This window comes from Megascapheus bottae, chromosome 4 (genome assembly GCF_031878675.1).
Source record: "Megascapheus bottae isolate mThoBot1 chromosome 4, mThoBot2.hap1, whole genome shotgun sequence".
In the NCBI taxonomy this organism is placed as follows: Eukaryota; Metazoa; Chordata; class Mammalia; order Rodentia; family Geomyidae; genus Megascapheus; species Megascapheus bottae.
The window spans coordinates 80,086,980-80,100,163 of record NC_143512.1 but is presented as its reverse complement, the minus strand read 5'-3'; the positions used below and the strand labels follow the sequence as shown (position 1 = coordinate 80,100,163).

The 13,184-nt window shown below is 40.7% G+C and overlaps 1 protein-coding gene across 3 annotated transcripts in view; it reads right to left on the bottom strand.

Annotated features, from left to right (window-relative positions):
* Ctnnd2 (catenin delta 2) overlaps positions 1 to 13,184 on the bottom strand; it is a 770,274-nt gene that overhangs the window by 36,248 nt on the left and 720,842 nt on the right. For all 3 annotated transcript variants that reach the window (XM_090332125.1, XM_090332127.1, XM_090332126.1), the window contains one exon: positions 4,197 to 4,407. In XM_090332125.1, coding sequence (XP_090188251.1) covers positions 4,197 to 4,407 — 211 coding nt within the window. The remainder of the gene's footprint in view (positions 1 to 4,196; positions 4,408 to 13,184) is intronic.

Sequence of the window (13,184 nt, the reverse complement as noted above, 5' to 3'; positions counted from 1 at the left end):
ATGCCACACAGAAACACATTCAAGAGGAACATGCCAGGACAGGCTTCTAGAAACAAAGCCCTGCCTGCCCTGAAAGTACTGTCCTCCGTACCACAGTATACAGGGAGACATCAAGGTCAGGGGAGCTTTTGGAAAGGGTTTCTTCATCTTCAAAAGCAGGCAGTGGGTGGGGCGGGGCCTGAGGGACAGTATGTGTGGCTCTCTGGTCCCTGAGCCTGGGTACCGTTCACGGCTCTGAGGTGATGACCCAGCCAGAGCTGACTGGTACCCTGTGGCTGACAGCACTGCTTGACACAAGATCTGAATTCTAACCAGGGGTGCCTTTGACATAAAATAGCTTTTGAAATAGAGTGGGCAGATGGGAGTTGGGTCAGTTGAGGTGGGAATTGAGAGGCAGAGGAACTGGACATTTCAAGGACACGCATTTTATAATCAAATTGTGACATGTCAGTACACAGCTGACACAATGACTGCTTTTATTGTAGGTCTTCATATTTAAAATTAGATTAATTTTATGGTTTCTTCATCCATTTACTGGAGGGCAAAAGTAACAGGCATTTATTATTTTTGAGATCGAGTTCAACTTGGGTTGTATTATATGGAGCATTTTAAACAAAACATACGGTTATCATAAAATCTACATTTTCTCTGAAACATTAGCTATATCAAGGCAACATTTATTTTATTTAACTAAGATGAATCATTATATAATTTTACCCAATTAATGACAGTATCAATGTAAGTTTAAACTCCTCTGACTTAATGACAGGGAATTTTAGAGCATTTTGTGGATACAGATAAAGGTACAATTATTACTAGATAATCACTGGGGAACTAAAGATGAAGTGCTCTGTTTTGTTGCATTTTATCACTGTTAGGTAGAGAGTTGTTTGTGACAGCATTTGCTCAATCCTGGAAGAGTATCTATTAGTATTTAGGTAGTGATAGTGTGGTTGAAACATTCAGTATGAAAAATTCCTCTGACACAGTGCGATATTTTATTTCTACTTACCTCATAGTTCCAAAATAGAGACTGTGAGTGTTTAATGAAGAATAGTTTTCAATTAAAACGCCAGTGCCTCAGTGTTACAATGACAGGCAAAGGTAAAAGAAACTGCTTTCTTTTTAGGTTTACATTTGTGGTCCATCTAATAGACTGGAATGATAGAAATGTCCATTTGAAAAACTGTAACTATTGATTGAAGGACCTGAACAATTGAGTCTTTCTAATATGACACGTGATTATAACTCAAGCCACAATGTACTGACAAGGAATAGTTGAGACTATTAAAAGCTTTTCTGTCTCATGACAAAATACAATGACACTTTCAATAGTATTTCCTATACAACTGTTAAAATGAGAAAAAATACATTTTTTAGGTGGATTAACACAATAGAATGATCATATTGAGTGTTTAAAATGCTGTGAGAAGAATAAGCTATCAAAATTCAAATGATGAGTGTGAGAGTTGGGTTAATAACAATTACACAGGCTGGTAGTTTGGCCTAGTTGTAGAGTGCTTGCCTAGCATGCGTGAAGACCTAGGTTTGATTCCTTGGTACCACATACATAGAAAAAGCTAGAAGTAGTGCTGTGACCCAAGTGGTAGAGCTCTAGCTTTGAGAAAGTCCAAGGACAGTGCTCAGGTCCTGAATTCAAGGCCCAATTACACAATGCCTGATCTTCAGCTGGCTGTCTAATTCCAGGTATCTGAGGAAGTCAAGTATTGTAACTCCTCATGTCTGTGCAGGTCAGTCATGCCAGAGGTAGGGTTCTAGACTACCAGTCCCCTTGTCTGTGTCCTCTACCTACTGGGAGAGCCTCATCACTTGCTAGTTAGATTCATTCTTCACATTCATATCCACACTGGTACATACTTGGAAATAAAATACATACATAAAAATGGAGAGACACAACTAAGCATTTTTTTTCCTTTTGTGCTTCCTGTGGTATCTCAAACCCAAAGCAGGTTGACCTGTTTTCAAGGGCAACATAGGACAGACATACACCTGAGAATTCTATCAGTCAACCACAGTAAATTGATAGTCCTGTTATTTTCAGTTATTGACTCAATAACTGACTTCCAAAACTTCCATTTCCAATAAGGAATTTATATTTTATAAAAACATGTCTAGGCGCTCATAGAATCTCGATGTCTGCAGTCATTACAGAATGAGTCACAAATAGTGAGGCTTTGATTTGTTTCCTTTTAAGAACAGTGTAATATGATTAGCAAACTCATTTTGATCCCTACATTAGTTAGTAGATGTAAAAAAAATACTTTCTGCTCTGTGTCTGTGTATGACATCACCGTCTGCTTGTCTCATCCATTGATGTCATAATAAAGTATTTAAAAATAAACACTTTTAAATAGTGGTAACATACATACAAAATGAAATTGACTATTTTAGCCATTTATTTATTTATTTATTTGGTCATGGGGCTTGAACTCTGGGCCAGGACACTGTCCCTGAGCTCTTCAGCACTCTACCACTGAGCCATTCCTGGTTTTCTGGTGGTTAATTAGAGATAAGAATCTCACAGAACTTTGTACATGGGATGGCTTTGAACCTTGAGCCTCAGATCTCAGCCTCCTGAGTATCTAGGTTTGTAGGCGTGAGACACCGTGCCAGGCTATGTGTCTGTTCTTCGAAAACATTAACATATTAAGCTCTCAATGCTCAAAAAAAGAGAACACTTCATTTCAAGATTCCAAAGATCTACTGATATCTACGAAGAAGAAAACTGCAGTCATTCCTGCGTTTATGGTATAATATCTTATTATAACACATCCTAAGACAAGAATAATTAAGTCAACAATTTCAATTGTGAAAGTATTGCATAAATCCAATCAACTTTCTCTACTTGATCTACAATGAAGTCTATTCAGAAGTCTCAGCATGTTTAAACAAAATGTCTAACACTTTTTTTTAATACATTGGCAAAATACTGAGTTAAATAAAATAATGAGAAAATTTCCAGAATGCCTCAAAATGTATGTCTCGCAGTCTCAAATAACAAAAGAGAAGTTATTTAACATTTAGGGGTAAAAGAATGAGAGGCAGAGAATGACAAATCAAGAAGTAGGAAAGCCCTTAATAATAAAAGGCACACCTTTTTAATCTTCTTTGATTACATTGAGCAATTTGCAAAAGGCGAAATTTAATTAAGGTTAGTGAAGGTCAATTCTGTAGGAATTGACAGCCCAGTGATAGACTAACAGCCTGGCTAGTGAAGATATGTTTCAGTTGCACACAGTAAGATTCCATAGATTCCTAAATCACACTGGAAGACATTTCCATCTGGGGTGGCATGTGGCTTTCATGTCCACTCTTGCCTTCTCACTCCATTTATTTGAAAGCTCTCCTTCATAACTCTCCTTGGGCATTTCTATGCATTCTTTCAGGCTTAATTAGTATTCCAGGACTTATGGTATGTATGAAAGTTTTCTCTTTCAGGTTAGGAAATATGACTCCAGTGACTTGTTAAATTAAACGGTGTGCCCCAAATCTCACAGAATGGGAAGGAATTGGATTCTGAGTTCTCTCTGACCTCCTCAGACCATTGTCTTCCCTTATCCTTCCTCTTGATATGAAGAGGTGAAAAGGCCCAGAACCAAAGAACCTTCATCCATCCACACACACTTGCAACCCACAGGTGGTCATCACCAACAGAAGGCAGCAGCCAGGCACCCAGAGGTCGTCTGCTCTGCGGAAGGAACATCACCCTTTGCAGGCTGGAAGTCAGGTCTACCCTAGTGATACCTCAGAATCAACATGACTCAAAGGACAAGCTTCTCTGGTTCAGTGGGAATGCTGGGAAAAGTTCGCTGTTTCCTCCTCTTGAGATACTTTCCAATGGCTGTATGCTACACCAACGCCCTCAGTGTGCTAATAATGCATGTCTGTAATCCCAGCTATGAGGCAGGAGGAGGATCATGAGTACATGGCCTCTACTGGTAGAGCTAGCAGGACATTGTCTTAAAACAAAACACAGTAACAGGATGGGGATATGGCTGAAGTGGCTGAAAGTGTGCCTGGGGTTCAGGTCCTATTACCACAAAATGGTTTAAATAATAAATAGATAATGAGCATATGCATAAATACATGCCCGCATGCACACACATGCATAAAACAACAGAACCATAAGAACTAACCCTACCAACACAGAGACATGAAGTCACCATCTAACGTACTTATCTCCTTTGCTCTTGGAAATGCCAACCAGCTTCTCGATGCCGCCGGCGTCACGCAAGGCCTTTGCGTTCTCCATGTTCTTGGTGATCACCTCGTGCAGGGTACAGCACACGGCAGTCACGGTGTCATCTGACATGGCCTTGCTGGCTGCGCTGTTGCTGTTGTTCCCGCCGGGGAGTCTGTGGACCAGGTCTCGCATGGCGTATTTGCCTTTGGAAAAGAAGATAAAGGGAAGGTGGAGATGGGGTCAAGGTGGAGGAAGTGGGCAGAGGGAGAACGCCAGAGCCCTTGCCAATACCATTCTGTCTGCTCCCCCGTTTCCCATCCCTGAATGTTCTTCTGGGTGATTTCACACACACACACACACACACAGACACACACACACACACACACACACACACACACACACACACACACGAGTGCTGGCATGACTCACTGTCCATAGTCACTGCATGCAGGAGGACACCCATCCTACCCACACAGCTCTGTGGACACCAAAATCCATAGATGCTCAAATCTCTGTACAAAATGGGATATGTACATCCATCCATCCTCATCTGTAGATTACTTCCCATCCAGATGCAAAAGTTAAATTTTATTAGATGGCATTGTTTAGGGAATATAACAAGAAAAAGAATCTGTACATGGTCAATACAGATGAAAATTATATCTCCATCTCTCTATTCTATCTATCTATCTATCTATCTATCTGCAGTTGATTGAATTCAAAGATGAGGGACCCATACATGTGGTGAGCCAGGTGCATTTCCTCATGGAAAGTCATTTCATACCTCTAAGCTTCAGATTGGTCAAAACCATTCAGCAAGAAGAATATTAGTACCTAACTTACAAGACTTCTTTAAAGATTTAATGTGTAAGTGGATGGCAAGGATTTAACCCATTACTAAAAGGACACAGATTCAGTATCTACTAGCTGTTAAGTTCCCTTTTGAAATTCACATAAGTCAAGAAAATGTATAGCAATTAAAGGACAGCCTTCAAAAATACCTTAATGGGATCTATGTTGGGACTTAAATAATTTTTACCAAGAGTCAAACTACAACAGGATGACATTTGTGAGTTTTGACCCCTGGGAAGCAAAGGGAAATGCTGAAAGAAGGAAGAGAACCTTGAAGAATGATCTAACTAAATACACAGCCTGAGAGCATCCTTGTCCTTCTGCTGATACTTTATCATGCTGTTCTGTAATACAGCAGTCACAGATTTGGCAAGTTTTTCTTAGTGTGAAACATAAAAAAATCCAACTCTTCCTTTTTTTATTCATTTCATTATTAATCTCACTACTCCCAGTGATAAAGGTACTTAGAATGACATAGTTACCAAGTACTTTCACTTAGTCCCAACACACTTCAGGCATTACCAAAAACCCAGCAAAACAATCACTTGGTCCTACCCATAGCTTTCAGTTCTGTTTCTTTACTTCTGGAAGTGAGAGAGTGCCCATAGCCAAATTGGCTGTTCTTTAAGTTTTTGGTACAATTGGCAAGTGTCTAAAGTGTAGACTGCTTATTTACTTCTTAAGTCTCTCATGAGATATAGGGCGCTGCAGCTCCTGAAGGCTGTCTGAAAGGTTTTACCTTGAACATAGCTCTAAATGTTATTTGCATTTGCCCCTAAATCCTCTAGGGCTGGAGTCTGGCAGGGGGCAGGGGTAGGACAAAGAGCCCCATGAGAACAGGCAGGATCTTGATTTCAGACAGTAACAGACCCATTGAGTTTTGGTTTCTGCTTTTACCCATGTTTAGATGGCAGGTTTTAGCTTGCACAGAAAATGCTGATGTTGAAATGACTGAAATAGCAGTGTCTTCATTCACTTGATGAGCAGAGGAAGTGTCTTGCTAAAGTGTCTTGCCTGAATCCCCAAGTATGGTGTATTTATTTTCTAACCACAGCACTTAGAACTGCTTAGAGTTCTCAGTACACAGACAGTCTTCAGAGCAATATGCTCAATCTGTTTGTCATGAAATCAGACTCAACCCCCGCTAGGAGCCCCTTCGGTTCAGCTCAGCAGGCTAGAGAGTCATTAGAACACACATTTGAGATCCACAGAGGTAGAAGGTGAACTTGCTCTCTCTTCTTTGTAAGAAAGCGATGTAGGGAGAGCAGCGAAGTTCAAAAACCATCTTCATCTTGGTGGCCTCAGGACACTCACCAGGAGATACAAACAAGTCACAGACAATCACCCAGCACAGGAAAGACCTCTAGCAAAGTTTGCTCATTACTTTGAAGACTATCTTTTATTCTCTTCCTTCCTTCCTTCCTTCCTTGCTTCCTTCCTTCCTTGCTTCCTTCCTTCCTTCCTTCCTTCCTTCCTTGCTTCCTTCCTTCCTTGTTTCCTTCCTTCCTTGCTTCCTTTTTTTTTTTTTGCAAGTTCTGGGACTTAGAACTCAGGGCCTGGGGACTGTCCTTGGACACTTTTTTGCTCAAGGCTACTACTCTACCAGTCACAGCACCACTTCCAGCTTTTTCTGTTGTATGTGGTACTGAGGACTTGAGCCCAGGGCTTTGTGCATGCTAGGCAAACACTCTACCCTAGGCCATGCTCTTGGCCCACATTCTTGTTCATTTGTTTTTAATGTAGTTATTTATACAATGAATGAAAATCTATCTTTTTGAATAGGAATCTGAATCTTGTCTTCTCTTCACAGGAAACTTGGACAGCAAGGAAAGGCTGAGCTCTTTCTGGCATTTAGGCACGTTAAGGCTAACTGGGGGGAGAAAAGGAAATACGAAGAGAGAATAAGTACAGGCACAAGGGACCTTGTGCTGTGTGTCTGTAATATCAGCTCAGGAAAGAGAATTCAACTGGCTCAGGGCTTCACTACGAGATGGATGGTCAGGGAAGCAGCAAAATCAAGTTGATGTTGGCAGAATTCTGACATGTTATGATGGAAAGATCTGGCACAGGAAGACGGAAGGGTGAGAAAAATGTGGTCCTTTTCCAATCAGTGAAGCTGTCTAATCAGAACCTCTGTATCTATCATCACCCTAACTCCAGGAGCGTGCCTTACAGCTGTTTCTTGTCCCACAGATTCTTTCATCTCCAAGTTCCTAATGCTAGAAAAAAAATCTGGAAACCTGTTCTTGCTATTGGATAAGAACACCATTCCATTTTTATCTCCAGTCTTCAGTCAGAGTTTTGGGTCCCTGAAGGATAAAGAGTTAATTCCTTTGTTCTGGCACAGTGGCGATAAGGAGACTTTGTAAGGCTCCGATTTTAATTTTTAACAGCTCAACATTAGCAAGCTGATTAATTTATCAATTTCATTTTTTAAGAGACAGAAATGGATGGAGTTGTCTCATATGTGTAAGCAGGGGAGCGGCTGGCCCAGCCTCTTGAGGACCCAAGAAGGGGGCATGTAGGAAGTTCTGCAGGGGTCCACGGACATAAAGGGAACCTAGAGCTCAGCTGCATCCCAGCAGTGAGCAGGGAAGCAAGGAAACAGGAGCACGGGGCTTGCTGCGGGGCGGAGCCTGGCATGAAGCACAGGAGTCTGAACTACTCTGGCCTGAAAAAGAGACTACTATCAGCAATCTGAAGACCAGCGTCTTCCTGTTTTAACAATCAGACAGGGCTGGCACCAACTGAAAGTGATGGAGTGACTCATGCTAATGTCACCATATGGCAGGAGACAGTAATTATCTCAGGACACAATAATGGAGACTACAAAGGATGCATGGAGGGAAGGAAGACAGGAGAGCAGTCATGATGGAATCCCAACTAGCAAGGTTTGGAGAGCCGTGAAACGCGGACATCAGGCACGGCCTAGAAAGAGGACATAGGCAGAAACGCAAATTTGGACAACTTAGGCTTTATTTGGGGGGGAGGGGGCTTTATTTATTTATTTATTTATTTATGCCAGTCCTGGACCATGAACTCGGGCCTGAGCACTGTCCTTGGGCTTTCTCAAGGCTAGAGCTCTACCACCTGAGCCATAGCACCACTTGCGGCTTTTTTCTATATATGTGGTACCAAGGAATTGAACCCGGGTCCTTGTGCATGCTAGGCAGGCACTCTACCACTAGGCTAACTTCCCAGCTCTGGGCTTTATGTTTTTAACAAAGAGAAAAATTTGTTATGTCATGGTTTTTCCCTAGTGAAATTTATGCTGGGACCACATTACCAGTAGAATGGTTTTGAGAGATGAAGAGATCCCGTGTTTTACGAATGAAAGCCATCTCTCGTGTTGTGTCTCTTGCACAAGACCCCTTTTCTTTCTGCTCTCCATCAAGAGTTATAGCAAAATGTTATAGGTCTCACTACCTATCATGAGTTCAAGGTTACCCCGGGCAAAGTAATGGAACACTCTCTTATAAATAGAATAAAAAGGAAAAGTTTAGATTTGTACCTCAAGTGTACAAAAGAGTTGATTCCTAAGCACCACCAAAAGAGTTACACGAGATATAAAGGAGAATCGCATGGCAAGATTCCATCGCAGAGATAAATAGGTCACTGATGTGAAAGAGCTCCTAGAAGTGTGGAAGAAAAGTGGATGGCTAGCCTGACCCTCTAGCTTGTGTGCATGTGATTCATGACCACAGAATCCCAACTTGAAAGAAGAAGAGCTGAGAAGATTACCTGTTCACTCAGATCTCAACACAACACAACTCAACACACTACCCCACAACTCCGTCACCACCAAAGGTATCCCTCCATCTCAGGAGAGTCCCTAATGAGTCCTCTGGTCATTTCTTCTAAGTTAGTCTTTATGAAAAGGCCTTTATCTCTGACTTTGGCAATATGGATGGGAGATGCCTGTAAGAAAGCTAATAATTATGTGTAATAACTAATAATTGTGTATAAAAGCTAATAATTATGTACAAATTACCAGTTTTTTCTGTTTACGCATGATAGATTAATTGTACTCTTGTAATATTGCTGGCTTTTTCTCTGTTGGATATTTACCATAAACACTATAGCATTTGCAGAATTTCCGTGTTCATATTCTTATTAAAATTTGCGAGTAAAATTAGTTTCTCTTGATCATGCCTTGTTCCTGGAGTCTTCTCTTAAGAAATTCTGGACACAGAAAGGCTGGACACAGCAAATGTACTTCGATGGACTCTCATAGGAGTAGGAGAGGGAGATCTCACAAACCATAGCACTCCGAGATGGCGCTTACTTTCAGCGGCCCACTGTGTATACAAGTGAGTTGGGGGTTTGTTCTTGCTGATTGCTTCTGTCACCATGTTGGGCCTGTTGAATGATTTGTGGCTGTTTCTGTTTCTGTACTAAGTTTATTTCTGGTACTGATATGCACAGTACCACTTAATTCCCCCGTGGTGGTGGGAATATTGAGCAGTGGCTGCATGGGCTAACTGGTCCTTTGTGAGGTATGGATTGCAAGAGGTCACTTCAGTCACTTCCTGCATGGTAATGCAGAGTCCTCTCTGTCACTGCTTTTTCTTGCACAAGTGTCTCGACCTGATTAGACTTCTTACAGGGGTGAGAACCTCTGGCCTGTGGCTGCAGAAGGGCCAGGAGACCATTCAGTGTGGGCCTGCCAAGGTAACCACAGGTGGCAACTCAAAAATTCAATAATGTAGGAGCTTTAAACATCAACACCAGCTAACATCACCAAATGGCCTTTGTTCCCACCCCTGGATTAGTTAAAAATTAAACTGGAATCTGGTAGAACAGAGAACAACCCAGACTGGAGAAGACCACCAGGCTTTCATCTTGTACACTCTTTGGGCCTTCTTCCGAGGTGTTAAATCTGACCCATGAATTTTTGCTGAGATGCTCCAAAATTATTTTCTCTTAATTAAAAAAAATTGGTAGGAGCACAAAATTAAAGCATAGCAGTATTAAGGGTACAGCTCAGCAATCTTAAGGACCTTGGTGCAATTATAAAACCACAATGCAATCCTTTCCAGAATGCCTTTCATCTTGGAACACTAAAACCTCATGTCCAGCAAACACTCTCCAGCTCCCTTTCCCCTGCCCATGGGAGTCCCCATCCACTCTACTTTCTATTACTTCCTGCATCATCTTATGTAGAATGAAGTCCTTAAGGCCTATCCAAGTTCTAGCACGTCAGAACTTCTTTTAGACTCTATTGATATGCCACATTATGTGCATCATTGGGTGCATTCTTTATTTTAGCCACTTTGAACAACGTTGCTATTACTATGAGTGTATAGTTTCAGTCTATTGGGATCTTTGGATGCAGTTAGTCTCTTATTGGCAATATGTAGTTGTCAATTTCTGTCTTTAATTGGAGAGTTTTATGCATCATTCTTGCTGCTAAGGAAGGACTTCTGCCATTTCTCTATTTCCCCTTGGTGGGGCTTACTTTTTGCCCTATTGAATGACACCCGAATCTTTGGTGTTTGTTTGTATTGACATGTCTTAATTCTATTCTCATCATCTTTGTGTCTCTCTTTAATTATTTTCTTATATGGTTACTATGGAGATTATTTTTAATAGCATAAAACTATAACACTGTACTCTGAATTCATATTGGTTAACCTCAGCAACACACACACACACACACACACACACACACACACACACACACGCGCGCGCGCGCGTGCTGTTTCCAGCTCCACTCTGCTATGATTTTACAGAACTACACTTTTGTACCTTAAGTGCTAAAAAAAACTGATTATAACTTTTAAAATGCATCAGATTATGTAGAGAATAAAATGTGGAATTACAAGCCAACATTATCATACAACTCGTTTATGGACTAATAATTGTTTTTCCCTAAAGTGTAGTAATCTCCTAACTTAGTAACCCCCCCCAAAACATGGAGTTATAAATCCTTGTTACAATACTATTAGCTTTTAGAATTACCTATGGGAAAGAATCAAAAGGGAAGTCAAGGGATAGAAAGAGGGAAGCACAGCCAAGTCAAAGGAAAAAATGTAACCAAGAGAAACGGTTCTTTGAGCCAAACCTGATGGCTGACATTTTGGATAAAGACTGACTGAAAACTGTCTGAAAGATGCTCAAAGAGCAAAAGGAAAACAAAAATCATGTTTTCCCATGTCTACTGAGCATCCTTCAGGATTCTTACAGGGCAGCTTTAGTAGTAATAACATTATCAAGCTTTTAAAAATCTCACTTAAAAAAATCTCAACTGTTTCCTTACTTCTGGAGACAATTTTTGGTGGATACAGGATTTTGGGGAGTTTTGTTTTATAGCACTATGAATATATTAATATTTTGCTTGCTAGTCTGTAAAATGTTTGAGAAACCCACCAATAATCTTAATAATCTTGTCATTTCTTTCTTTTGGCGATTTGACTACAGCTTTGTCATGGGTTTCTTGAAGTTTATCTTATGTGGATTTCTTGGTGATTTATATCCATGCCTTCCATCAAATTGGGTGGGTTTTCAGCCATGACTTCCTCAAACAAACTCCGACCTTTCTTCTCCTTCCTCCATGTATCTCACAGAGTATACACAGGCCCTTTTAAAGGTGTCACAAAGCCCTTTAGCCTCTGTTACTTTTCTTCCATCTGTTTTCATTCTATCTTCAGGTTTCATGATTTTATGATTTTTTTACTGCATGATTTTGTTTTAATTACCTTCAAGTTTGTTGTTTCCCCCCCACCAGTTCAATTTTGTGTTTGAAACCTTGAAGTAATTTTCTTTTTGATCTTTGTCTGTTTTAGTCTTCTACTTTCTATAATTACATTTTTCTTTGCTTACAAATAATTCTGTTGCCTTTTGTCTTCCTTTAATTCTTCAAGCATCTTTACACATTCAACCATTTTTATTGTGTGTGTGTGTGTTTGAAAGTTGTTAGTTATTTTTTCAACCCTTCAAACTGCCTATCCTATCCTATCCCATTTTTCTATATCCATTGACTTTTGTTATTGAACAGTGGAATTTTAATCTAATAATGTAATAACTCTGGAAATAATATGGTTTCCCCTTCCTGGAGCTTATTACTTGTTGTTGCTTTGTTTTTGATTATTGTATTCTGTCTCTGAACTGAGGAAACTTGAAATGAAAAGGGGAGGAATTCACAGATTGCTTCTGAGACTGGGACTTTCACTGGGTATGCACAGTGACTCTTTAATTTCCTCCACACACACAGCTGTTCTGGAATACTCTAGTCTTTAATGACTGGCTTGCAAAAGAAGCAAGAAAAATTTGGAAGGTGAATATCATCCCTTCTATCCTCTTGGGAATTTCTTTAGTTAAAGAAGAGACACTTGAGCACAGAGAGTGTGTGTGTGTGTGTGTGTGTGTGTGTGTGTGTGTGTGTGTGTTTGTGTGCAGGTATGTACATGTACAGAACAGCAGATGTCCGCCTCTGTCTGGGTCTCTGTGATTAGGAGCAGTGATCAGCAGAGAGAACACATCCCTGACACTAGAAGGGAAAGGTCCTTTGTGCTGGCCTGGGTCCTTCAGCTGCGTGTTCACAGCTCCCTGGCCTAGCTGGGGTTCAAGACGTGTAGCTACTGTTGTGCTAAGATTTGACATAGACTAAATTTGATTGGGTTTTCTGTCTCTGAAAGGTACAAACCTTCAATGCACTCCAGAGATTGAAGGAGTGACTTGAGCAATTCTGTCAGTGTCACCATAGTTCAGGTAAGAAAAGATGCTTGGAGTTTAACCCTTCCTGTTCCTCTTCCTCTTCCTGCCATGCCCCCTCCTCCTGTGTTAGGTCCCAAACCCTCCCCACTTCAAGTGTCCTTTTCCCAGTGGCCAAAGATGTAAGGGCGAGGGGGCGATTTCTGTGTGACTGGATATCTGGGTCATGTGAACAGCATGTCTGCTCATGCAGTGGAAGGCTGTTGGTCATTTACAATGCTCTGTAGGTGATGATAGCTCCATTCCTCATCTCTCTGTTTTGGAGGTCCTTATCATAATTTATCACAGAAATCAGATATTTGTACATCAGAAGGATATCCTCTGTAACTCAAGGAAGCAACTATACACAAAATACCTATATATTAAGAATAGGTTATACAGCTCACATACAAAATTTGTACAGCATTCAAGATGG